The sequence below is a fragment of the Pseudomyrmex gracilis genome, unplaced genomic scaffold (genome assembly GCF_002006095.1).
Source record: "Pseudomyrmex gracilis isolate BER0280 unplaced genomic scaffold, ASM200609v1 scaffold_91, whole genome shotgun sequence".
Taxonomy (NCBI): Eukaryota; Metazoa; Arthropoda; class Insecta; order Hymenoptera; family Formicidae; genus Pseudomyrmex; species Pseudomyrmex gracilis.
Window position 1 is genome coordinate 25,296 of NW_018020675.1, and position 25,915 is coordinate 51,210.

The 25,915-nt window shown below is 47.7% G+C and overlaps 3 protein-coding genes across 14 annotated transcripts in view; all 3 read left to right on the forward strand.

Moving 5' to 3' along the window:
* Positions 1–2,422, forward strand: part of LOC109855526 (RNA-binding protein lark) — a 16,018-nt gene extending 13,596 nt beyond the window's left edge. For 4 of the 11 annotated variants that reach the window (XR_002250304.1, XR_002250305.1, XR_002250309.1 and 1 more), the window contains exons 8-9: positions 1,177–1,362; positions 2,302–2,404. Coding sequence is in view for 2 of the 11 variants with exons in the window: in XM_020429889.1 (XP_020285478.1) it covers positions 2,302–2,347 (46 nt within the window). In the remaining 9 variants the exon portion in view is untranslated. Of the gene's footprint in view, positions 1–1,176; positions 1,363–2,301 lie in introns of all 11 variants that reach the window. The other 7 variants (XR_002250310.1, XR_002250313.1, XR_002250314.1 and 4 more) reach the window with 3 other exon arrangements.
* Positions 2,423–3,011: 589 nt separating this feature from the next.
* Positions 3,012–6,129, forward strand: LOC109855525 (adenosine kinase 2). Of its 2 annotated transcripts, none has more exons than XM_020429883.1 (5): positions 3,012–3,407; positions 4,558–4,765; positions 4,890–5,165; positions 5,253–5,661; positions 5,748–6,129. In XM_020429883.1, the coding sequence occupies exons 1-5, from the start codon at positions 3,391–3,393 to the stop codon at positions 5,873–5,875; spliced, it is 1,038 nt and encodes a 345-aa protein (XP_020285472.1). In that variant the 5' UTR covers positions 3,012–3,390; the 3' UTR covers positions 5,876–6,129. The 2 variants fall into 2 exon arrangements, with proteins under 2 accessions (XP_020285472.1, XP_020285471.1); XM_020429882.1 differs by lacking the exon at positions 3,012–3,407 and adding an exon at positions 3,439–3,616.
* Positions 6,130–13,785: 7,656 nt separating this feature from the next.
* On the forward strand, positions 13,786–25,909 carry LOC109855499 (histone acetyltransferase KAT6B-like). The gene is made up of 5 exons (XM_020429812.1): positions 13,786–14,341; positions 16,371–16,834; positions 16,956–18,472; positions 20,774–21,153; positions 21,256–25,909. Exons 1-5 carry the CDS (start codon positions 13,799–13,801, stop codon positions 25,588–25,590), a joined length of 7,239 nt encoding a protein of 2,412 aa, XP_020285401.1. The 5' UTR covers positions 13,786–13,798; the 3' UTR covers positions 25,591–25,909.
* The last annotated feature ends 6 nt before the right edge of the window (positions 25,910–25,915 follow it).

The window sequence follows — 25,915 nt, forward strand, 5'->3', positions numbered from 1 at the left end:
GAGCACATAAAACGCGATAAATTATTAAAATGACTAAAAACTGGAATTAGGACGATATGCACGTTTTTTTTTTTTTTTTTTTTTTTTTTTAAATTTTGTTTTTATTTTTTTTTCGAACGTCCTTTTCTCCCTCGCATACGTATGTAGCACACTCCGAACGTAACCGCTAAAACGATCCCCGATACATCCACGGTACCTACACGTGGCGTACTTGACGAGGAACTCGTTGCGGAGAACGTGGGGGAGAAATGCGCAGTTACTGAGTCGCGCGCGTATGACACACGTGCGGGAAAGACTCGGAAAACAAATGGAAACACATGCACACCGCAGATTTTTGTCGGATATGTATGTTCGATACGCGATGTATCGAGAGATAATTGTACGGGGTTATATCCGTCGGTGCCGGATTAATCGTCGGATAGCGAGAGGTGTCTGCTTGATGGTCGCAGCCTCTCGTTTTCGTGAACGGTACGAGATTCCGGCGGTTATGTCGTCGCCAACGTCGTCGTCGTCGTCGTCATCGTCGCCGTCGTCGTCGTCGTCGTCACCTTCGTCGTCACCCTCGTTGCCGCCGCCACCGCCGTCGTCGCCGCCGCCGCCGCCGTCGCCTCCTTCGTCGCCGTCTACGTCGTCTGTAAAGTCTCTGTAATGCAGCAACCGAGTTGCAAAAAAAAAAAAAAAACGGTTCGGGACAAACGCTGGTCGAGAAGCTCGATGAGATGCCAAAGTTCCGAGCCCAGTAGCTAGATCGTCGAGATATAACATGTATCTCGGACATGGTCGAGACCCACAGACCCCTAGCAGGTGCTTTAGAAAACAAAACCGTACCCAAAGTCCCTCGGCGGAATTGTCTCTAGAGACGGAGATCGTGAAATCGCCGACCGGAATCCGTGCACGGATTTTTGAGAGACACACGGTTCGATGCCGAAGAAAAACTCGAGAAAACGGAAAAATAAAAGCGGAACACGTACAGGACACGGGTTTACCCTTAGATCTCTCGCGTGAATAGAGAAGCGAAACACACACACATATACATGTCCGATCGTCGTCATCCTTCGTCGTCGATTGCCGCATTGCAAAACAAAACAAAAACAAAAAAAAAAAAAGCACAAAACCGATAGAAACGCGCCGGCCGAGATTGTAATACGCTGTATTATAATATGATATATGATGTAGGACACGATGATAGGCGCCCCTACGCCGACAACCATCCATGACGAGGATGTGCATCTTGAAGGGAGCGAGCGAGCGAGTGGGCTTTTGAGAGACATACAAGAGAGCTTCAAGTAGAAATCACGGGAGAGAGTGGGATCTTCGCGACGTGTACGATGAAGAGCGACGTGGTGTCAACCGCAAGAGGAGGTAATTGTCTATCGAAATAAAACTCTCTCTCTCTCGATGTGTCACGTCGAGAAAGGGAAAGAGAAGGTATAATAACCCCCGCTCGAATATAAAAGACCACCACCCCCCCGGGAGGGATCGCTTTGTGTTGATCGCACGTCGCATATCTCGGAAGGCGAGTTGTGTCTCCAATCTTGCCCGCTCCGCTTGCAAGCCTTATCGCGATATATATATATATATAATCCGTTTCGCGACGCGCGAAAAGAGAAAAATCGAGAAAAAAATAAAATTTAAAATAAAGAAACGCAAAATATGCGGTTAAAAAAATTTTGTCCCGTCTAGCAAAATATGCGGTTGTCAATAAAAAAAAAAATCTTTGAAACGCCTTTGAGAGCCCTTTGTTTTCTTTCTTAGGAGAAGCGGCGATTCCTAGGGGATAGCCCGTTCTTTGCAAGAGAGTAGACTTCTTCTTCTGTAGAGATTGAGCCGGGCAAAAATCACTGAGCGGCACAATAGACTCTACGACGTGCTTTGCGCCGAATATCGGCCTGGAGCAGATTCTAAATGTGTCTCTCTTTCTTTTTCTTTTTCTCTCTCTCTCTCTCTCCCCCCGCTTCTTCGACGAAAGCACGAGAAGGTATCGTAAAACCGAACACTTTTCCTGTGTAAGACTCTCTCTCTCTCTTTTCCCGTAACGTGTAAGAAATTCATTTCTTATCTTCTGGGCTCGAAATACGCCCGTCGGAAATAAATTTTCGTTGTGAGTCTCGTCTAGCATTAGTCACTTCTTCTCTATCAGTTGCATCTTAGAGATAATAAAAATGCGCAAACGGGTAAGTAAAGCGAAGACCTCGCTCGTTTACACAAATTTAATTTAGCAAACGCGTCGTCAATTAACGCGCCGAAAGATTTGTGAACGCTGTAAAATTTTAAATCGTCGTTTGTAAAATTGTGTTGCAGGATGTCGTTGCTTTGTTTTGACTCAACTTCCGGAGCTTTGAACTGAAGGAAAAAAAAAACACTTCAGCACACACATGTAAAAACATAACGCAATAAAGATTGTACTTATCTCCACGCGAGAGAGCTCTCGTTAACTTCCTTATTTAAATTTATAAATACAGTAACCCAGTGACATCACGCGCGTTGTAAATTTTTTTTTTTTTAGTTTTTTTCTTTTGCGCCGTGTCATCACGCGCAACGATTGCGATATCGCAAACACAACGTGTAAAAAAAACAGACGATGCCATAAATGCGCAAGACGATGATGCCGCAAGCGCCTTTTTAAAATTGCACCAATAATGTCTCAATAAAACACACCTTTAACAACAAAGGTGCAACCGCCTCGACACGTGCATTTGCGACACCGCCTGTACGCCTTATAGGAATTACGCAATTTAATTAAACGCTCAAGATGACGCGCCGAGTGATTAAACCACACAGGCACGGTGGGATGACTAAGGATGAACAGAATTGTGTTTTTGATCTAACGTCGCGTCTGTTGTAGTTCAAGGTCTTGCACCTTGTTTCTTTATACATTCTTTTTCCAAAAATGCTAAAATGTTCGCCCGGAGTCTCTCTTTGTAAATAAATTTAAAACACGACACACGGACAAACAGCGTGTCAAAGACCAATTCGCAGAGATCTTGGTTCTCTGATGAAACGAGCGCGCGCGACGCGACGGAGTTACGCAAGAGCCAGGAAATCGTCGCGAATCGGGAAACTGCGCTCGTACTCGGTTTAATTTTGCTTATGTAGATAAGATTATACGTATTGTTGTTTTTCTCGTCTCGTTCTTTTCCGCCGCTCGGGCTCGAGCTAATACGTAGCCGTCGCGATAACGAAGGCGGGAAGTAGACGACGAGCGCACTTCGGTCGGACCGCGTGCCAGTCGTACTCGGATGCTGTCGAGTTCGGACGCACAAGGAAAATTATAAGAGAAGTCGGTGGCGCAGCGGCGGCACCGCTATTGTAGATTTTTCCATCGTCGTTTCGCGTCCGTCCGTCGGCAACTCCTGACCTCTCGGTACAAAAGCACACATCGCGCCCAAAATGGACAAGGATTTACAGTAAGTAGACAATCCTCGCTGCGTTTACCTGAGATCGACGATTTTTTTTTGTTGATTTCGTTTGTTTATCGCGCGAGTGCGTGTCACGGATTTTTGGGAATTGCAACTGCGAGAATCGCGATTGAGGTTATGTACGCGCGCCTCGCGGCGATCGTGACGATCCGCGAAGATGTGCGAAACGCGCACGTCGCAGCAACTTTTTTCCTCGCGTACGTAAACGTTTGGATGATTCTCATATTTGTCGCACGCGATACAAAGCGGTTGTTCGCGGAGTTGATCTCGAGCGATCGTCGAGCGAACGATGACATTGTACAGTTACGAGATGTAATTTTCGATCGCTCTTGGAAAAGAAAGATTCAGGTTATGTAATTATCAAGGTCGATTCTCATTGACGCAATTCCATGCGAAAATCTCTTTTGACACACGCGATGCGATACTGTCAGAAGTTCGTCACAACCGCGCGTTTCGCAACCAACACATGTACGGGGTACTATAAATAAATACAAATGTAAAACAAATGTAGGGAGGGGGGGACACAGAAGTATTAATAATACAGTGATAATATTATGAAATAATGTTACTTGTATATATAACAGATTATTTATATAAAACATGTATATTATTCCATCCCGAACAGACATGGGTCTCCCAGACCCACTCAAAAATTGCGCATCGGCGTTTTTAGTAAAATTTTTAAAAATTTTTTTTAGTACTATTTATTTAGTATTTTTATTTATTTACTATTTTTTTTTAGTGTTTCTTTAAACGCTTATGCTGCAAAACTACTAGAGATGTTTTTAATTTATTTTTTTATCTACACAGAATTGTTCAAATTTTTGATTCAAAAAAACAAAATTGAAAAAATATTGATAACATATGATTTTTCGCGGAGATATTTGATTTTAAAAAGACGCGTGGGTCTCACAGACCCCCAGTCTGTTTTAGATCGTTTTTCAGGTCTATCCGCGACGCGCGCGAGTTATTTATACAAAAATATAACAATAATACAATAATATCGCAACATTTTTATATCGAACAGATAAATTGTCAAATTTGTTAAAAGAGAATGTGTAATTTAAAATTTTTCTCCGAGAAGCTGCAGTGTTTATTAATGATAAGAACAAACTTGTACCCCCTCCTCACTTTTCAGAGAAGGACTGTTGTTGGGAATGGGAAATCCGCTTCTTGATATTTCGGCGATCGTAGATCACGAATTTTTAAAGAAATACGACTTGAAATCGAACAACGCTATTCTCGCCGAGGATAAGCACAAGCCGTTGTACGACGAGTTAATTAACTTGTACAAAGCTGATTTTATTGCCGGCGGATCTGTACAAAACACCATGAGAGTGGCGCAAGTGAGTAAAAACAATTTACAAAGAAAAGTTTCTTCTTTTAGTCTCACCGACGGTGAGATTTACTTTGGCAAGAGATGTTGTGTGATAATTTTGAAATTTTGTTATTTGCATAACCGCAAACTAGTGGTTCTTGCAAAAACCTAAAGTCGCCACGTACATGGGCTGTGTCGGTAAGGACAAGTACTCGGAGATACTGGAGGACAAAGCGACGAGGGACGGTTTGAACGTTCGGTACCAATATACCGATCAGGAGCCAACGGGAACGTGCGCGGTGCTTATCACCGGCAAAGATCGCTCTTTGTGCGCTAATCTAGCGGCGGCTAATTGCTTCTCGCTTACGCACATCGAGAAACTGGAAAACAAACAGCTCATAGACAGAGCGGAATATATTTACATATCAGTAAGTAAAATTTTCTGAAAAACTAATACATCCTCTTCCTGTATTGCAAAAAAAAAAAAAAAAAATTGAATAAATTTTCTATTCCAGGGGTTCTTTTTGACAGTCAGTCCGGAATCCATACTGGCGATGGCGAAACACGCGAACGAGACCGACAAGATGTTCATGATGAATCTGAGCGCACCGTTTTTGTGCGAGTTCTTTAGCGGCCCGATGCTGGCCGCAATGCCTTACGTGGACATTTTATTCGGCAACGAGACGGAAGCGGACACGTTCGCGAAGGTCAACAATTTTAACACGACCGACAGGAAGCAAATCGCGCTGAAGATATCGGAGATGGAGAAGATCAATGGGAAGAGAAAAAGAATCGTCGTTATAACGCAGGGCGCCGAGGCGGTGCTCGTGGCCGAGAACGGGACGGTGACGGAATATCCTGTCGTGAAACTGTCGGAGGACAAAGTCGTGGACACCAACGGCGCCGGGGACGCTTTTGTCGGAGGTAACGCAGCGAGAGAGAAGAAACTCAATCGATTTAGCAGCGAAAAGAAACAGATCGTTGATCGAAAAAATCTTATCATTTTTCAGGCTTTCTGGCGCAACTTGTACGGAGAAAAGACGTAGAAACGTGCGTGAAATGCGGCATCTGGGCGGCGACACAGATCGTTCAAAGATCTGGATGTACTTACGAAGGGAAACCAAGTTTCCAGTCTTGATCACCGCCGTTGGAATAGCGATAATATAAATTGTGTACTTAACAAGAGTTCTAACGTGCTTCTCCTTTTTTTTTTTTTTAATCTTAATTTTTTCTCATCTTTTGTACCAAACTTGTATAAAGAAAAAAAAACTTGCATTTTATGTGCGCACAACTGTATATTCGAATTGATTTCGCTTCTGAATTGAAAATCCGTGTAAATCTCGCATTGTGAGAAAAAAAGGAAAAAATATCACACACTCCAACAACAACGTATTTACCAGGTGTAAGAATTTTACGCACTCGTTCTCTCTCTCTCTCTTTCTCTCTCTTCCTCATTTCCATCTATATTTTCCTCGCAATAATTGCTCAAAATCAATATAAATTCTCCGTTCTACATCCCGATGATTTTGTATAACGCAATTTTTTCGGTCACAATATTTTGAGAGTTTCAAAAATAACTAAAAACTCTACAATTTCACACATACAAAGTGTTAACAAAGTAACGAAATCGTTTGTAATGGAACAATCAATAATTGACGAATGTTTGGGAGAAGAGAGCGTAAACTGCGCAGAATTTCTCATCGAGCGCGCGTATACTTACTCTTCTGCTCGCTAATTTACATACCGTTCGGGAAAATCAATACAATCAGCGAGTTATGTAGATATTACCTGGAATTTGTCGGTTAGCTTTGCCGTATATATATAACGCGGGGTCGCACCGCGATATACCGCCGCGGACTGTAGCTTTGTATTCAATTATGCGCGACGTTACACGCGTGCGTCGTGCGCGCGCGGTGTGTGTGTGTGTGTACGCGACCGGAGCTGCGGAGTTTTGAACGGGATGAACGTTTAACTAGCGGTATATAACACAAAGAGAGAGAGAGAGAGAGAGAGAGAGAGAGCAAGAGAATATGGAGCGAACTGAATAAACATACGGTCAACCGGGAAACGGCGGCGGCCCGAAAAAAAAAAATCAATAAGTCTCATTACGAAACCGCATGGAAACTGCATTTCTGCGCCACAAATTTTTTTCTTTTTTTTAATTTCGTTGTATTAAACCGGCGCAGAAATGACGCGTGTCATTCGCGTCGCATTATCGCGCGGAATCAACTCGAACACTTCCTTCACCTACTTTTTACGCGGCGTCGATATACAAAGAAGCACAGTTACAGTTAGTTTTCGTCGCGTTAAATAATTGATGACGAACACCTCAACAATACGTATCGCTCGGTTTTTTTTTCGCACCGATGTACACGTCCAGTTTGTTTGATTGGACTTTAGTTCTTTTTTCTTTTTTTTTTTCTTTTTTTAAAGTAGACCAAAGAAGTACGCATTTGTTTATTTAAACAAATCGCGCGTACACGTCATATTACGCGAGCGTCGGTGTGGTTCAATGTTCGCCTCTGCCACGTGATATTATTATACCTGCGAAAAAAATACAATTAAACAATATTATACATAATAAATCCTATGCGCGGTGCGTGCAAGGTGCGTTATACGGATATCGATTCACTCTTTGCAACAAAACGGGCTTGTGTCACAAAGGACGCGTGTCCGTTAAGTGAGACACGCGTCTCTCACTTCGCGACAAGAGAGCGAAGTGAAAGAGGAACCCGCGAACTCTCTCCGTAGCCGCGGTCGTAGCGCCGAGCCGGTTTCTGGGTGATAACCCGCGTTGCTCGCCATTGCTGCTGGCGATCGGCCTCGTTCCTTTTCGCACTCGTTCCCGCGAGCGTCGGTGTGTGTGTGTGTGTGTGTCGCACTTTGCGCACACACACGCGCGCGCGCGCGCGCGCGATTATCTCGTACACACAACGTAAAACTCATTTATAAATTCATATCCCGCGCGCGAACACACACGCAAATCCCCCGGTCTTTTGCATTCTCCGCGCATAAGACGCATACCATTGCAGACGCATATTGCGCGACGCGTGCACGAACATCTGCGCGCGAATGTGTCGCACATATGCAAGATATGTGTGTGTGCGTGCGTGCGTGTGTATTGCGTAGAGTGCAAATATTAAATGTGTAATGCAATGTGTTGTGTTGGTTGTGTGTGTTGAACGAACGGCGCGCCTCGCCGGGATTGGTCGGCGGAAAGCGTATCGGCGCCATGACGTTTTCTTGATTGTGTTTCGCACTTCCGCCACCGACAGCGCCAGGGAGCGCGCGTTTCGTCGTGCGCAGTGCCGCAGCTCCCCACCGCGTGCGCGCAGTGTGTAACCCCCGCGCGCGACCGCCATCTTTGTCAAGTGGGTAACCTTTGTTGATTTGTGTGAAATGTGACGCCGTTGTCGCGAGATAATTGGTGATCGTGATTACGTATCCCGGTGTGTCCCGGTGCGCCTAGTGGACCTGTGACCGTTTGTCGTGCGTCTGTGTGGATTAAATTCGTCGGATTCCCGTGAGCCAGGTAAACGTGTGTTTCCCCACTTCTTCCGATCCCGTCGGGAAACTTCTCCGTCGAGAAAAACCGCACACACACGGGAACGTCATCGTCGTCGTCGTCGTCGTTCTCCCTCGCGGGATAGACAGAAACGCGACGCCGTCGCTCGCTCGAGAAAAAAAACACAAGCGTGATTGCGAGCGGGAGTGAATATAAAAAAAAAAAAAAAAAGAGAACGGAAAAAATTTCCGTACGTGGCGTGTAGCATCATCATCGTCGTCGTCGTCGTCGTCGTCGTCGTCGCAACTCGTGCGATGCCATTCGCGACGTTTTTTTTAACGGGCTGCGCCCGATCGCGCGCCGACGGGGGACAGCGATCGCGGACGGCTGAGCGACGAGGACGCGTCGCCGCGTGTCCGTCCGACGGGCGTCGTGCGCGTTGGAAACGCGCCTGGACGGCGCGCGAAAAAGAGCTCCCGTACGGAGCGAGAGAACGAGAGCGGTCTCGTGTCCGGCCCCAAGATGGCTGCCCATCGCGCACGGGCTTCGCTCTCGCTGCCTCTCGTCCGCCTCGGCGCGATTACGCGTCGCTGGCGTCGACGCGAGCCTCGATCGTGTGCCCGCGTACGTGCACGACAGCGTTTTTCACGCGTCGATCGGAACAACGTCGCGTTCCGACGAGCCGTTTGTTCTCCGCCCGTCGGACGACGTTGTTTGTTCCCGTCCCGTTGACGACGGCCGTCGGTGCGCCGAACCGTCGGCGGTTTAACGTTTAAACGACGTTCATTTCCAAGATACACGCAAAGACAAGTCGTGCACGCTCGACTACGGGGGGAGCGCACGCGGTAAATGCGTTATGCGCGAAGAATATTCGCTCAAAATGGCTGACCCGTTGTCAAACCGCAAACGGTACAAATTACCGCTCGCGCGATGACCCGAGCTATCGCGCGCCAAATTCGTGGCTCGCTCATGGCCGATCGATCAATCGTACGTTCGTCCGGTCGGTTTTGTTTCCCTCTCTCTTTTTCTCTCTCTCTTCTCGCTCGCTCGCTCCGTCTTTCCTCCGAGTCTTTTTTTCCACCTTCTCGCGTTGCCTCGGTCACTCCGGAGATTCGAGGCGAACGCACGCTACTCGCGCGTGCACGTCGCTTTTGCGTCGAGCGACGGGCGGCAGCAAGTTAGGATCGTTCACGACAAACCGCTCCTCGACAGCAGCTGCTCTCACTCTCTCCCTCTCTTTCTATATCTCTTTCTCTCTCGCTCTCTGTCTGACTCTCCGCTCTTCTCCTCGCCTTTGGTCGCCATCGCTCGCTCCGTTCGTTCGTTCGTTCGTTCGTTCGTTCGCTCGCTCGTTCGTTCGTTCGCTCGCTTGCTTGCTTGCTCGCTTGCTTGCTTGTTCCCGTTCGTACATATGTACGTACACGTTCGTTCATTCCTTCGCTCGTCGAGTGAGAGGGAACCCGGCAAACACGCGCAGCCGGCGGCGTTTCTCTCTTCGCCCTCGGCCCCATCGTCTTAACCGGACGAACGACGGACAAATAGACGGGACGTGTGTTCGTTGCGAGCCGGTATTTCATTTCGCCTTACTTAACGAGAGACAGTGTGTGTGCGCGAGAGACGCGCACACACGCGTGAGAGCCGTAAGAGACGAGATCTAATCCGTGAACACACGCGCGCGCGTAACCCGCTCGACGCATCACGACACGTTTCTTTTTTTCATCGCTGTGCGACGATGTTGTCGCGACGATGAAGATCCCCCCCGACTAGCGTTCGGTAAGAAAATGATGATCTGCTGCTCGCGGAGTTTTTGGTGATTTTCTCTTCCGAGACGAGTCGAGGATCCGCGGCAGCAATTTCGACGAGAGATATGCGCTCGAGTCGGGAATAAGAGCCGTTTCGCGTTTCTCCGCGAGATGTTTGCGGAAACACGTGGTCTTTCCGAGATTACCTGTTCGGAGTGCTTGTGTGTGCGTGTGTGTGTGCGTGCAATGTGCAATGTGCTTGCCGCGTCACGGGAAAAAAAAAATCTTCGTTTCCGTGTTAAAGAACGAGCGATCTGCTTTCAATGAAGAGTATTGAGAGAGTCGAGCGTCGCATAGTAAATCCGCGTGTATATATATACCGCGGTATCTCTTTCATTGAAGACACGATAAAGCCGCGACGATAAACGGCGTTTCATTGACGTTTGCACGCGACGACGCTCCGGCGATAATCCGTTCGGAACGTGATTTTTTTTTTTTTTTTTTTTTTGGATCGACGTCTCCTCGTCCGAGAGAGGTTCAGAGTTCTTCTCACTTTTGTTTTTGTTTTTGTTTTTTTTTGTCACCGCCAAGTTTCCTCTTCTCGCGAAGAGAGATTCACCGTTGGAAAATCAATAAAAAAAATTCTCGCGATGCACGCGAGAGACGTGCAACACGCGCGCGCGCGCACGCGACCGCCACTTCCGACGTAAACAGAGAGAGAAGTGAGAGATTCGCGCGACACGCGCGTTAATCTCTGCGTGACGATTAGCTATTTTTCGCGAGCTTTATCTTAAAATAGACAGCGGTTGTAATAAAATTAATGCGATACGGTTGCGAGTGTGTATGTGTGTAGTGGTACGCGCGAAGCCGCGGAATGCAAAAACCCCGCGCGGTGTGTAATGAGCGCGTCCCCGAATTGCGTCACTTTGCGTCATTCTTCCGGCGATAATTTATTAATCGCGTAATTCCGGGTCTCCGCGTCTTGTGTGCAGAGTCGATGTAACTCTCGGCGAGAATCATCGGTCGTCTGCACTTATCGCGCCACTTGTCGCGCGAACGTTTGTATATATTGTATATTTTTTCGTTCGCATTATTCATTATTGTTGCGCACAAACGTTAGTGTTGTCGCAGGCCTGTTTACGTCCCGTTTCAATTCGCGAATTCTCTTCGCTGTTTTTTCATTTGGAAAAAAAAAAAACTCGGAGAGGAAAATTCCCAAAACGTTCTCGTTTTTTTCGTAGTTTTTGCGCTCAAGACCAAAAGTTTCTCTTCGAAAGATCTTTCCTCGATACTTTTTTATTTCGAACGTCTCTGAGTTCGTAAAACTCAGGTAGATGTTCCAAAGTAAAAGGAAAATTGCCGGAAAACATGACGAAAAGAGCGGGAAACTGTGATCGTAAATCAGTCCTAGCGCAGATGTTGGGAGTGTTTTTTTCTTGTTTTTTTCGCATTCGGAATCCCAGGCATTCGCGTGACGTCAGTGGGAAAAACTGCTGAGAAGAATTCTGGAATGAAGCCGGTTACGTCGTCACGCGCAGTTTCTTTTTTTCTTGGTTTACTTCGTGTTGTTTCATTATCACCGGCCTGGGTCAATCCGTATCAGAACCGTTGCGGACATCACAGCTTTTGGTCGCTCAATTCTCTCCGTACATTCGCCTAATTGTGCTACAGTGTACATTTCGCCGAGATATCCGAACGTGAAACAGCGTCGTCTCTGATTACTCGATTTTTTTTTTTTTTCATGAAAAAAAGAAACAAATTTAAGTGCAAACAAGTTATCCGTCGTTGGGTTAGTGCGCTTCGTCGCGCGAGAACTATTTTTGTTTTCTCTAATTTTTTAAGTCGAATTTAATTCTTTGCCACTAAACAAAATTTTTATAATATTGTATTTTTTTTTTTTTTTTTAACATCAAAGTTTGTAAAATAACTTTATCTTTTTATTTGCAGATTCTAAAACATTTGTTTCCTTTGAAGAAGTTGAACAGAATTGAAGAGGTAAATTCGCAAGCTTAAATTCGATTTCTTACACTTGAGAAATACAATCGGGAATATGTGCACGTGCATTCACATCGGTGCGAGAAGGGAGAGGAGATGCGATGTATCCGGGGATTGCCGACGGGGTTCTCCGAGAACACGAGCCTAATCTCTCTTTTTGTTTTTTTTTTTTTTTTTTTTTAACGCGTTTGATTCGATTTCCGCCCGGGTGATCGATGCCCGTATATACGCGCGGCGCACGAATAGTGGATATTGCCACGAAAACGGTGGGTGGTCTTTTGTCTCCTCTCGAACAATGGATCTCTCTCTCTCTCTCTCTTTCTCTTTCTCGCGGTTCGATACACCGCCGCCGTTTACCTGAGAATTACGGTTCCCGGTATATATGTGTATATGTATATCCGTTCTGAGCGCATTAAATAAACGTCTCGTGTGTACGTACGCACGGTCATCGGGAGTGCGTTTAGACCAGCGCAATCGCTGGGCGGGCACATGCATTTCTCACGCTTCGATCACGACGGCAAATCGAGCGAGCGAACGAGCGAGAAAGAAAGAGAGAGAGAGAGAGAGAGAAAAGATCGCAAAAGTTACTGCCGAGTCTGGTTGCCTCTTCGAGAATTCATACGCGAAGTCATCTTTTGTATCAATCGAAAGTACAAGAAATGGCTTCTCGTTCGCACGTAAAGACGCGCGTCTTTATATCCCGACCGCGCGTGTATCTTTTCCGTCGACTGTGTGTTTATCTTCGGGTTCTCGATCGATATTTGGTTCTATTCTCGTATTTTACTGACCGCGCGCAGCCGGTGTGTGTGTGCGTGTGTGTTTTTGTGTGTGTGTGTGTGTGTGTCAGCATCATCGGCGCGACCGACTTTAATAATCCGCACGCGCCAACGTGTTTCGTACGCGTTGCGCAATGCTCGCCTGTCGACTACAGTGATTTTAAATATTTGCTCCGTGTGTCGTTTTGTGTGCGCTCGCGCGCTGGCACGCACATACCTTACGCGCGCGCGCGCGCGCACGCACGTACACATACACACACACGTGTGTTCAAGTTGCGGATTTATTCTCGCGCGCGCAAGAGAAAGTTCATCGCTCAGAGGAAAATCGGACGATCGTTTTGCGATCGGCGTCAAAAATCACTTGATCCGACTCCGTAAGAAGTCAAACGTATATTTTAACGGCCGTGTGGCAGCGCGGAACAAAGAAAACGCGCTGAATAAATTCCGTATTCTCAATCTGGATGATGCGCGTCGTTCAGCGATCTCTCAATCTCTTGACAATGAAACACCTCGATCGTCGAAACGTCGCTTCTGATGAGATTTTAATTTACGTTTAATTTTGTTAAGAGCTCGTTTGCGTAATCCCGTGCGTAAAGTTGACAATAAAAAAAAAAAAAAAAAAAAAACCGATATAATTGATTTACCGTTAATTCAGGAATTAACAGGAGAACAGGTTTTACGATTAAATTAAACAAAATGCGCGAATAAACGTAATCAAGTCTCGTTTCATTGAGTTTCAGACATTTTTTGTGTTTCTTTGTTCTACGCGAGAAATTCTGCACGCGTAATTTCCTCAACAACTCTCTACGTGTTTTCAGGATCAGTGCGTTAGCCAAGCCCGCGTAAGAAGGTCAGAAAGCACGAAGCATCTGAAGCGAGAAACCGAAGAGTCGGTGGCAGGATGTAAACGTCGCGGCTGACCGTGACGTCGCTTATTGGGAGGCGGAGAAGGAGGAGGCAGCGAAGAAGGACGCACTGGCCGTGACTTCGTCACCGTCGTCGCCGTCGCCGTCCGCGCCGTCCGCGCCGCCGACGGAGACGCGATGGACGATCGGCCGTCACCCGAGACATGGTCGGTCTGGATTTTGGACGCGATCCGGAAGATCCGCACGCAGAAACAGCGACCTAGCGTTGAACGAATATGTCACGCAATACGTCAGCATCACCATTACCACGAGGAGGAAATTGGCGAGCACCTCGAGATCGCGGTAAAGCGCGGCGATGTTCTCAAAATCTTCAACAAGGGTCAGTCCTCTTACAAGGACCCGGGCGGCTTGCAATCGAAACCGCTCAAGGTGTCAAGATCGGCGGATCTGATCAAAGTGCTGTGCAAGGCCGTGCGCGAGCTCGGTGAGCGCGAGGGTTCGACCTTGAAGAAGATCGAGAAATACATCAGACAGAGTCACACCGTCGAGGAGGACGTCGAGGGCGACCTCAGGTTCGCTCTCAGGTTATCAGCCAAGCGCGCGGTCGAACGAGGAGTCGTGTTGCAGGAGGGCAAACTCTTCCGGCAATGGGACAGACCGCCGTACCTCAAGAAACATAATGACGCTCATGCGCCGCTCACGGAGCCGCCCGCGCCCAAGGTGAGTCACTTGACCCGCTTATAAGTCACTCGACGATGATGACTCACTCTCATGTTGGACATATCGCGCGTTGTGCGACCCTCGAAATTAACGACGACGAGGATCACATTAATTGCAGTTCGTTTGCGGTCTGATCTGTGCCGCGTGTCTTGTTTTGACATCGCGAGAGATAAAGATTTGCGTTCGCCAACTGTTTTTTTTTTTTTATTCTTTATTTTCTTTTAAGTTACCAGTCGACGCTCAAACTCTCACGCGCTGTTTACGCTACGCACAAGTAAGAACGAGTCTTTAAGCCGGTAAAAAAAAAAAAAAAAGAAAAAAAGAAAAATATCGCGCCAGGTCACGGTGTAGTGCCCCTCGTTCCGGCGGGGTTGGAAACGTCGGTCGGCAGTCGCTGGAGGGAGGAGAAATAAAGGGGAGAGGGAGAAGGTCGAGATCGCCGCGGGACGATGGGCTCTATCTCGACCGACTTCCGTCCAACTCGTTTGTATATTGCTCCACTGTTATTGATCCTACGTGCCGCGGAATCGCGCTTCCTTTCTTTCTCTCTCTCTCTCTCTCTCTCCTCGTGTTCTTGCACCGAGTGCGAAAAATCGCGGAGCGCGACGCGCCGACGCGAATTCGCCAATCGTCCCGCGTCGCGCATCAGGTGGCTCGCCGCCCGGCGTCCATTTTCCCGCGTTTTTTTTTTTTTTTTTTTTTTTTTTGTCTCCGCGACCCACGCATCTCGTCGTTGTCGCTAATCAACGAGCGCGAGAGACCGAGCGATCGATTTCTTCCCGCCGCCGCTGTGTGTTGTTTGGTCGTTTCGCGAGAACAAAATTATTTGGGAAATTTTACATAGACGAGCAATACCACGCCGTGGTCCGGTTGCAATGTTTCCTTATTTGTTTTTCGTTGGCAAAAGCGAACTCGATGTGTTTGTTTGAATATTTTACAGGTTTTCCTGAAAACGTGTATGAACTGAGGAAACATTGAAGTAAATTTTTGCGATTGCGATTTTTAGCTTCGTTGCTTCGTTACCCCCCCCCCTCCCCCCCGTTTCATGTGTCATGGTTGTTAACGTAACGCGCGACAGTAGAGAAAGACACGATTATAATATATCGCTCGGAATTACGGCGACTACTGTTTCGGAGCGCGGTTTCACACACAACAGAAGTCCGAGGGGTTAAAATTAAAAGGGGCGAAGCACTCGCGGATGCACGTGTAAAAGCGCGATGCAGCGAGTCGAGCAATCGCGCAACAGGTCGCCGCTGGGTAACGACAAACGGATGCTGTTCCAACCCGCATATTTTACGCTTTCTCTTCGATTCATTATGTTGCGGACTAAATAAAGCCGACAACAATATTCGGAGCGCGTTGAGATTCGACCAAACCGCGGAAATGATTTAAAATAATATCATTGTTACGAGATTTTAAAGAAAAAACGAATTGAAAAAAACTAAGACTAGAACAAAAACTTTGTTGTGTATAATTGAAAGTCTTCACGGGTACTTTGACGATCAGAAAGAATATTTGCGAGTTTCGTCGAATTTATCATTTATCGTTGTTGCATCGTGTGTTCGGCGCAACGTGTTCCCACCCGCGCTCTTAATAAGATGCACCCCTCCGAACCGACATAAGAACCGACGTCCCTTCGTGTCTCGTCCGTTGAAATGAATAATTACGTTTCCGCGCGCCGAGACTCGTTTTGCCTTCTGTGTGTGCACGCGATGTGCGAAATGAGGCTACGTGCGATTCCGGGCTAATTATCTGCGACAGTTCGAATATATCGGTACGACGTTCCCCTCGCACGATACGCTCTTGTAGCGAACGATCGTTTTGTCAAACTGATACGTGGCAACTCTCTTGCACGTGTGACTTTCTCTCTGTTTTGATCTTCCTTTCTTTTTTCCACAACTAATTTATAAATTTGTTAATGTTCGTTAAAAAACGAAATCCGATATAAAAATGATTGAAAAGTTACATTCACGCACATTCACGACCGGTAACTTATTTTTGTATTTCGACTTCCGTTTATTTTTCGCAGTTGCCCGCTCCGCTGCCGATATGCAAGGAATGTCTGGGCGCAACGGCGGTCGGCAACAACAACAACAACAAGCGAAACGCCGCGAACGAGAAACTGAGCAGATGTAGCGTCTGCGGCGCGGCCCTGCACAACTCCTGCGCGCCACCGGAACTCTCGATCATTGTCGATCGGGGGATAACGTGGTCCTGCGATCACTGTTCGCCCATCTGTTCCGGTTGTCAGCTGGAACGAGAGTCGCAGAACTATCTCGTCAAGTGTGCCGGCTGCGTCAAGTGTTACCACCCCACCTGCCTTGACCCCGTCCTCGACAAGAAGACCAAGGCGCCCTGGAAATGTCGACATTGTCAGACGGCGCACACGCCGGTGAACAAGGACGACAGCAAACGAAGCAGAGATGCGAGCTCGTCCGAGGACACGTCAACGAGCGCCAGGAAGAGGCACAGCAAGTTACGCGAGAATCGAAAGTAAGTTTGTTCGTATGTCACACGTATATATATATATATATATGTTCACCGACAAATATACTCCCTTTTTGCGTTTATTCTGGGAATACTTAGAGTGAACGATTAAATATTTTTGTCGCAGATCGATGGTATCCAGAAAAAGCTTGACGAACGCGTATCCAGTCAAGAAGGGCACCGCAGGAGTTCCGCAGGTGGACAGCAGCTCGGACGGTACTGTTTCCCCTCGTCAACCACCTTTGATTTCCTCTCCTTTACCACAACCCCCCACCCCACTCGCAGGCCAGGGTAGGCTGCTCGAGGAAAAGAACGACAGGATCTCGAAGGAGAAGCAGAAGTTTTTTAGATTGAGTGCGTTTAATGCCGAGCACAGTAAACTGAAGCGGGTGGGGGGCGGTGATAAATCTAGGCCCTCGCGAAGTGTTAGCGGTAGGTCGACTCGGGGCGATGCCGCGAAATCAAATCCGAAGCAAGCCGGAACGTCGCAGCTGTCTAGCAGCAGTAGCGGCAGCAGCAGCAGCAGCAGCAGCAGTAGCAGCGAGGCTGGTAATAGTAGCGAGAGCTCGGAAGGCAGCGACAGTAGTGACGATGACGATGATGAGGACGACGAGGAGGGCAATAGCTCGAGCGAGAGCAGCAGCGATTCCTCGTCATCAGACGAGACTCAGGACGGAAGAATCGAGTCTCCTAAAGTGCCGTTCGCCTGCGATCCCAATGAGGACAAATTGTGGGGTTTCGCTGCAGCCGCCGCTAAACTGAATGTAGAATCGCCTTTCTTCAGTGGTATCACAAATACCTTCGGCCCGCCTTTACCAAAACTCGACGTAGGCGAGACACCGACTTTCGGTCTGCACATACAAGAACCCGCCGCTGTCAGTTCGTCAGACAATAAAAAGAAAGACAAATCCGAGCGAAACAGCGCGCAGTCGGTCGGTTTCGCGAACAAAGTCAACAAAGTCAAGCCCGGAACTGGACAGTTGAAGAGCCTTTTCGATGGTTTGAGTCACTTTTTTTCAGCATCCACAAATAGCAGAGCGAGATTAGCCGGCGCTCCGGCACCGAATTACGCACCTGATCGTCGAAAAAGACATAACGCGGGGGATATCGGTAAAACGAGTAAAATTCCGAGGAGTTCGCAGAAAAACAAACCGGACGAGTCACCTAGTAGCGCGACCAAACCGAACGAACGAAAAAAGACTGAAGTCACCGGCGAGGTAACGAGGTTACCTAAGCCTGGTATTTTTGTACCTTCGGACGAGAGCGAGTTTAGTTCGCTTAACGAGAAAATGCCAAAAATGACGCCCTCGGGTTTGGTGAAAACCGCGGTGTACAGTAAAAGACACGAGCACGAGAGGAGAAAACTTATGCGTGAGGACGCGTCGTCGCTCGTTAAATGCGCGGACACGTTGTCACCGTCGCTGTCGGTGTCGAGACACGAACAGCAACAGTCTTCACGAAAGAAGCAAACGGCTGCGGACTCGAACACGCAGATTCGCCACCCTGCGCCCGTTGTGAGATCCTCAGGCCTCGGCTCCGAATCCGTCAAATCAAATCCCAGCCTAAAATCCCATTCCCGAAATAACGCCATCACCACCAACACCACCACGGTACCCCGCGCGACACCCTGCTCCACCATGAAGGGTAAGAGTCTACCCCATCCGCTCACGTCCCTAACCTCGATGATGCACCCTAAAGAGCAAGAAGAACTTCCTTCTAATCTAATCCTCGCTCACTACCACGTGGATGTGTTGGCGGTGTGGTGTATGAGTGATATTGCATTATCATAACTTTTTGCAAGAAAACGTGATTGTTCTTTCCGTTGATGAAAAAAAATTGATGAACGAAAATTTCGAAATATTGCCGAGAGACTTGATCATTTTAAAAGTTGCGTCTCGAATATTCAGATTACAATTCGATGTGATAAATTCATTTATTTATCGCTTGAGCGTATACAGTTACAAGTCGTGAACAATCAGGTTCCTTGACAGGATACTTGTTACTACATAGTGTAAAACCAATGGTAACACACGCCGTCAATATATTTAATCGTAAAATCAAATATAGAAACGTGAGATTACGCAGATGTACGTATATGTGTGTGAGTTACAGAGAAGAAGTTAGAAGAAGTCGCGTCCTCATTTGTTTTACACTATGAGTATTATTTGTGGTTATTGCATGTTGTTAATCATTTATCTTTACTTGGCTCTGGCATTTTGTTTTTCTTTAATCCATGCTACATAAATTTGAAGATGGCTGTTAAATCAGAAAAATTATCGAAATATTATTTTGACAAAATATATCCTCACAGGCTTTTTCATTCTAAATGAACATTTGTCGTTGATTCATTGCTTTTTTTTTTTTTTTTTTTTTTTTTTTTTTTTTTTTTTTTTTTTTTTTTTTTCTCATTATCGAAATACTCTTGTACAGAATATGTAGAATACACACACAGTTTTTATCTCCAAAACGCACGATATTCGAACAACTTTCAGTTTCAGTTTCTCCGATTTTACCGATTTATGCTGGTTTTCGTACAATTTTACAAATGTACTTGACTTTTGTATATAGTTTTTTTTTCTTTTTCGAGCGCACATCCACAATTCTACGAGACACGCAGTTTGTCCGATACGTGTGTACAAAAGTTATTATTATTATTATTATTACACGAGACATGCAGATTTTTGCTGAGTGCGAAGTTCGAACGCAATAAGTTTTTATTGTGTAATTTTATACGCAAATTAAACCTCGACATACCCAGCGCGCATTACGTAAACGCTTTTGATCGAATAGTTTTTTTAGATTTATTTCCTGACCTTTCCCTGCTGCCCTCCTTCCAATCCACCTAAGAGACAACCAGGCACTGAAGAAAACACAACACCACCGGGTGGCTTATCTCAGCCGCTCTCTCTTGTATTATTCACAAAAAAACGGAGCCTACCTGCTGCTGCTGACACTTAGCAGGCACCGACCCTCTTCCCCTTTTGAACCTTCACTGAAAAAGAGAAAGAAAGATCCCTGTCGAAGAGCCAACGTTGATACTCTGCCAACACATCCCACAAAAAAAAAAAGTCTAACCCACAGCTTTGCTTTGGACTACTCACATTTATTAACAGCAGTCGAATTTGTTATTATTCGCATTCTCTTATAATATACAGCTACATGAGGTTGCTATTTGTTACCATGTCATGCTGTTCGATTAATTAATTGCGCTTTCTGTGGTTGAAATTTTTTTGTTTTTTGACCAATCGGTTTCTCCAAGGATATGACTAATTCCCCTCTTCCCCTATAAAATTTTGGCGCTAGTTCATCCGAAATGTTTTAAAATTTTCAAGTTACGAGTAAATTAGTCGTACCGTAGTGTCCACCTTGGTTTTTTCTTTTTTTTTTGTGCGATATTTTTCGTATTTTTATGAAAGTGATTGTTGCAGTGTCAACTGTAAATTTTTTTGTCCCTACGTTTTGTGACACATGACACTTGATATGTACATACTTTGATATATAAGATATTTAACGATCACAAAAATGTTTCATGAACAGGGTTATACACAAGTGTGTTCGGTGTTAAGCTCGGGACGAGAGTTTCTTTCTGAAAATCAAATCATTCTTGTTTGCAACATTCGTTCATCTCGTTTCGTTTTTTGTCTCATAGAACACATGATTTTTCGTACCCCTATGTTTTTTTTTTTTTTTTTTTTTGTCATACGGCAAACTGTTGCAGTAGTGATAGTAGGTGGCAATCGTCGTACATGAAACACAATTAATCATATCGATGAGTAAAAAAAAAAAAATAGAATGCAAAATTTTATTTTATTTATTTGAGAATTGCAGTAAGAGAAATCATGAATTATTAAAGGCGGATAACGTTTAGAATTATATATCTCTAACTGGATGAATTCTGTGTTAACATTCGTCAACGATTTTTTTTTTTTTTCTATCACTTTACAGAGGAACCGATCGTGTTGCAAACTCTGCCGCCGGGCGTCACGCAAAAGGATGTGGAACTCATCAAGGAGGCTCGCGAGAAAGCGCGGTTGACCGTCAGCAACAACGAGAGCGAGCAATCTTTGTCCACGAGCACGTTGGACACGTCCGGCAACGCGCCGCGAAATCCCGCCGTGATAGTATTTGGTCGCTACGAGGTGGAGACTTGGTATTCGAGTCCGTTCCCGCAGGAATACGCGCGATTACCGAAGCTCTTCTTCTGCGAATTCTGTCTCAAGTACACGAAGAGCCGAGCTGTGTTGGATAGGCACATGGACAAGTGCACATGGAGGTATCCACCCGCGACCGAAATCTACAGATGCGACGGATTGTCCGTGTTCGAGGTACGTGTAATTGCAATATTGCACAATTATTATTCGATCTCTTGCGCGATCGCGTGTGCAAAAAAAAAAAACTAATTTGAAAATATTTATTTGATGTTGCAGATCGACGGCAACGTGAACAAGATATATTGTCAGAATTTGTGTCTGCTGGCAAAGTTATTTTTGGATCACAAAACTCTGTATTACGATGTGGAGCCGTTTCTCTTCTACGCGGTGACCAAGAACGACAAGCACGGTTGTCATCTGATCGGTTACTTCAGCAAAGAGAAACACTGTCCGTCTCAGCGGTACAACGTGTCCTGCATCATGACATTACCGCAGTATCAGCGGCAAGGTTTCGGTAGGTTTCTCATAGAGTTCAGCTATCTGCTGTCTAAGGTCGAGGGTATCCCCGGAACGCCGGAGAAACCGCTCTCGGATCTCGGTCGGGTGTCGTATTACTCATTCTGGAAAAGCGTGGTGCTCGAGTACTTGGACGCGCATCGGAACGCGACGGAGATCAAGCTCGGTGATATCACGAAGGAGACCGGCGTGTCGGCACACGATATCAATACCGCGATGGACTTGTTGGGATTCTTCAAGACGGTTCAACTGCCTGGCGATGGGACCATCACGAAAGCGGCCCTGGTCATCGATTGGAGGAAAGTGGACGCTCACATGGAGAAAGTGCGAAAGAGTTCCCGCATCAAACTGGATCCCGATTGCCTCAGATGGATACCGTTGCTCACGCAGATTCCTAATCCCTACCAGAGCGCGGAGGAGAGCGGCGACACCGGTTCGGAAATGTCACCGGCGGTGGAGCCCAAACCTGCGGTTGTCGAGAAGATTCAAAAGGTGAAGATAAAGAAGAAGCCGAGAGGAAGAAGATTGGGACAGAGAAAATCGACGTCGTTGAAATCGACGCCGTTGAGAGCAACATCTCTTAAACCAAAAGTTTCGCAGAGGATTGCTCACAAAGACACATCCAAAGAAAACAAAGACGCTAAAGAGACGAAGGAGATCAAGACAACGAGAGAATCGAGAGAGACAAAAGACAATCGTAATGCCGAGAACGCTGAGAGTCGCAAAGAAACGGAGGTGGATTCCAAGAATGTGTTGTCCACGCCGAGGAATGCGCGCGCTGCCAACGCGGCGAAATCCACAACCCCGGCGAGTCCGCCGAAACCGATCCAGATATCGTCGATATCGAGGAGAAGGATCAGACCTCCCAAAACACTTACGACCGACACAGTTATTACACCTTTGAGAAAACGAAAACATTCCGAAATCGAGGAAGACAAGATGGAAGTTATCAGCAGAAAGAGAACGACGCGAGAATCTCTGAGAGAGAAGGAGAAGGAGCGGGAAACGGAGCGCGAAAAGGAGAGGGAGAAAGGAAGAGAGAAGGACAACAAAACGAAAGAATCTTCGAGAGAAGCGTCGATGGAAACCGGCAAAACACCGCCGAAGCTGGACTCATCTCCGCCCAAACCTGCCAAGAAGCAATGCAAAGTGGACGACATTCTACACAAAGTTACCAGCAGGCAAACCAAGTATCTGCAGGCGAAGGAGAAGAGAGCGTCGGAAGACAGAACGCAATGTAACGGCAAAGAGGAGACGCGAGATGCCAAGGTCTCGTCGATCTCCAGGCGCGGAAGAGCCAAAGTGGTGGTCGAGTCTCTGAAGATGCCCCAACTCATGCCGGAATCTCCCAGCGCGAAGAACAGAGCTGAGAGTCCTGTGGTGCCGCCTCCTTCGTTATCCCCACCACCCGAGTCTGTGAAAAACTCTTCCACCCGAAGCAAGCAGCCGTCCGAAAAACCGGAATCACCGCTCACAAAGCACTGCGGTAATGGAGACACCAAGAGCGACAGCACCATCCACGAGGACATCGGACCGCCGGTTCCCACGGAAACGGAAGTAGTATCTGCAAGTTCTGGCGAGTACGAAGGTGGCGACGAAGATGAAGGAGAAGAGGAAGAAATAGCCACACCGACACCTAAACCGATAACGCAACCGCCCTCGCCTGGCATGGAAAATTCTACAAAAGAACCGTGCGAGAACGAAAATACGGAGAACAAACTGCAGGAGGAGAAAGATAACGACGATAACTCGCTGCAGAAAGCGGAAGCGGATCCATCATCGGCGGCTGACGACGATCAGACGGAAACTGTGAACGCATGTGATAACTCTGAGACTGACAAGCGTCCTGTGAACAGTCCGGAGGCATCGAAATCAGTACCTGAACCAGTTGCTTCGCTGAAAGAGGAAGAAGTCGAGATATCGGAGAGCGTTTTGCCGAAGAAAGATAGTCACGATAGTCGTCCTAGCGATGACTCCGTGTGTGAAACGCCGAAGGATGCTAAATTAGACTTACTGCGACCGAAAGCGGAAGCTTCTCCCGCCGCGATCGCAGAGAAGAAAGACACATGCGCTCTGGTTAACACGGTTATGACGTCGGAAAGCGAGCCTCTCACGCCGCAGGAAAAACCGCCCGCTCACGTGGAACATCAGGACACGACTTTGCAGTTACAGACCCAAACGGAAGAGCTGAAGCAACACTCGCCTGAGAGTGGCAAGACGACACCACATCTGGAGAATCCGGGATCTGTGAAGAGAACTCCACCGTCGCAACCGGATTTACCGTCTATGGGTGTCTACACACCTGATTCAACGACAAACTCGGTACACTCCCTGCATTACGGCCAATGCGATTTGGACGTTAGTCAATTGGGTCTGGAATCGCCCACATCCATAGCGAGTGACCTGGCGTCGCAGAACAGCGTGGAGAGACCTCCCAGTGCTTTGCCGTCAATCCCGCCGGCTGTCAGCGTGCCGATTTCGGTTTCCATGCAAATTCCCACGCCGGTAACGTCATCGGTGCCGGTGAACATGCCGCAGCAGGTCCAGTACACCGATTGTTCTCTTCATACGACATCGGCGCATCACCCGAGCATTCACTCTATGCATCAACCGCACACTCCGCAGTCTCTTCAACAACCGCGCACTCCGCAGTCGCATACGCCTCAGAGTATACCGACTCAGAGTCCGCAACCGTTGCCCCAGAGTCACACGCCGCAGCCGTTGCCGCAGTCTCACACGCCGCAGAGTATACCGACGCAAAGTCCTCAGCCGTTACCGCAGAGCCATACGCCGCAGCCTCTGCCTCCGTCGCACACACCACAACCGATGCAGCTCTCGCTTGCGCAACAGAGCCAGAGTATGGCTCACAGTCAGGCTCAACAGACGCAATCGCAGCAGCAACAGCAGTCGCAACAATCCGCTCATCAGCAACAACCGCAACAGCAACAGTCTCAATCACACAGCAAACGAGCGAGCAGTTCGCAGACCACACACAGATCCAGATCGACGCAGCAGAGCAGCAGGTCGCACCGCGCCACTCCGCCAACGCCGCACTCGCAAGCGTCCCAGCATAACGTCGCGACGTCGCAGACCAGTCACAGCAGTAACAGCAGCAGCGTGACGCACTCGGCCCACGTCGCGGTACCGCCGCATTATCAGCAGTCGCCGTCGTCGATGAGCGTGCCGCCGACAGTACCGCATCCTCACTCACACACTCCGCACGCCGCGCACTCGCACAATATGGCAGTGATCTCGCAGGGCAATTACATGGTTGCGGCGAGTTCACAGGGTTTCCCAACCCAGAATACGTACGTGATCCAACATCGGAGCGGTCGTTCCGGCGCACCTACGCCCTGCACCACCGCGACGAACTTCTACATACAAACGAGCCCGATGCCTCCGCATTCGCATACACCGGCGCCGACGCCGCTTCCCGCATCCGGGAGCAGTCATCAAACCACCAACTCCTGTAGTCTCGCCAAATTGCAGCAGTTAACTAACGGTCTGGAAATGATACCGCCAACGCCACCGCCGGCGATGAACCTCACACCACCACCGCCGATTCCGCACACCATGACGCCGCCCCAGACGTCGCGGCAGCTGCCTACGCCGCCCCAGGTGCCTCTCGGCTACGCGAAGAACTATTACAACGTCAACAGCGTACCGCCCGGCACCCCCGGGCCGCCCAGTCGCTCCACCTCCAGGTCGTCCGCGAACGCGAACATGGCGTCGCTCGCGCAACCTTATCCCAGTGAGAGTCTTTATCGGCAGACACTCGACCCGAGCAGCACGTGTCCGCAGATGCAGAGCGCCGCGAGTCGCATCAGCTCCAACGTCGCTCTCAACACGAATCTCATGACGGCCGCGCAATATGGCTATCGGGTGGCGCAGCCAGCAACGGGCTATATGAACCAGGCGGCGCAGCTTGGCGGTTTTATGAATCAGGCGAGTCAGTTACCGGTCGGCGTGGTGAACGTCCCGACGCCGTATCCGCAAGATCCGCTCCAGCAGAACCCGGCGGCGGTTTACACCACTTATGGATACGTGAACGGGAGCCTCATGCAACCTCTCAACAGCACAATGAGGCCGCGCTAGCTGTCATGCTCCTCGCTCGCTTCGATCGAACCTCGAGCGAATAAACGAACTTCTTTTTCTTCGCGCGACAAGTTAACGCTCTCTTCGACACGGCTGTCGGCGGCGACCGATCTCCGGATGTCCACGACATAATTCGATCGCCGCGGACACTCGCAACTTCCTCGACTGCTATTACGTCAGTTGCTTCCATCAGTTTTTTTTTTTTTTTTTTTTTTTTTTTTTTTTTTTTTTTTTTGCCAGCTGGTGCTACGCGCCGGCGGCTCACCATTCCCGTCCTTTTCTTCTCGTCTTAATTCAGGGACTTTGTGAAGCCTAAGAAAGCAAA

Bases quoted from the DNA above. Each gene is read 5' to 3' on its own strand.
- LOC109855499 (XM_020429812.1), top strand. From the start codon at position 13,799: ATGGACGATCGGCCGTCACCCGAGACATGGTCGGTCTGGATTTTGGAC. The intron at 14,342-16,370 runs GTGAGTCACTTG...TATTTTTCGCAG, and splicing joins CGGAGCCGCCCGCGCCCAAG to TTGCCCGCTCCGCTGCCGAT. The intron at 18,473-20,773 runs GTAAGAGTCTAC...ATCACTTTACAG, and splicing joins ACCCTGCTCCACCATGAAGG to AGGAACCGATCGTGTTGCAA.
- LOC109855525 (XM_020429882.1), top strand. From the start codon at position 3,537: ATGTACGCGCGCCTCGCGGCGATCGTGACGATCCGCGAAGATGTGCGA. The intron at 3,617-4,557 runs GTACGTAAACGT...CTCACTTTTCAG, and splicing joins GCAGCAACTTTTTTCCTCGC to AGAAGGACTGTTGTTGGGAA. The intron at 5,166-5,252 runs GTAAGTAAAATT...TTTCTATTCCAG, and splicing joins CGGAATATATTTACATATCA to GGGTTCTTTTTGACAGTCAG.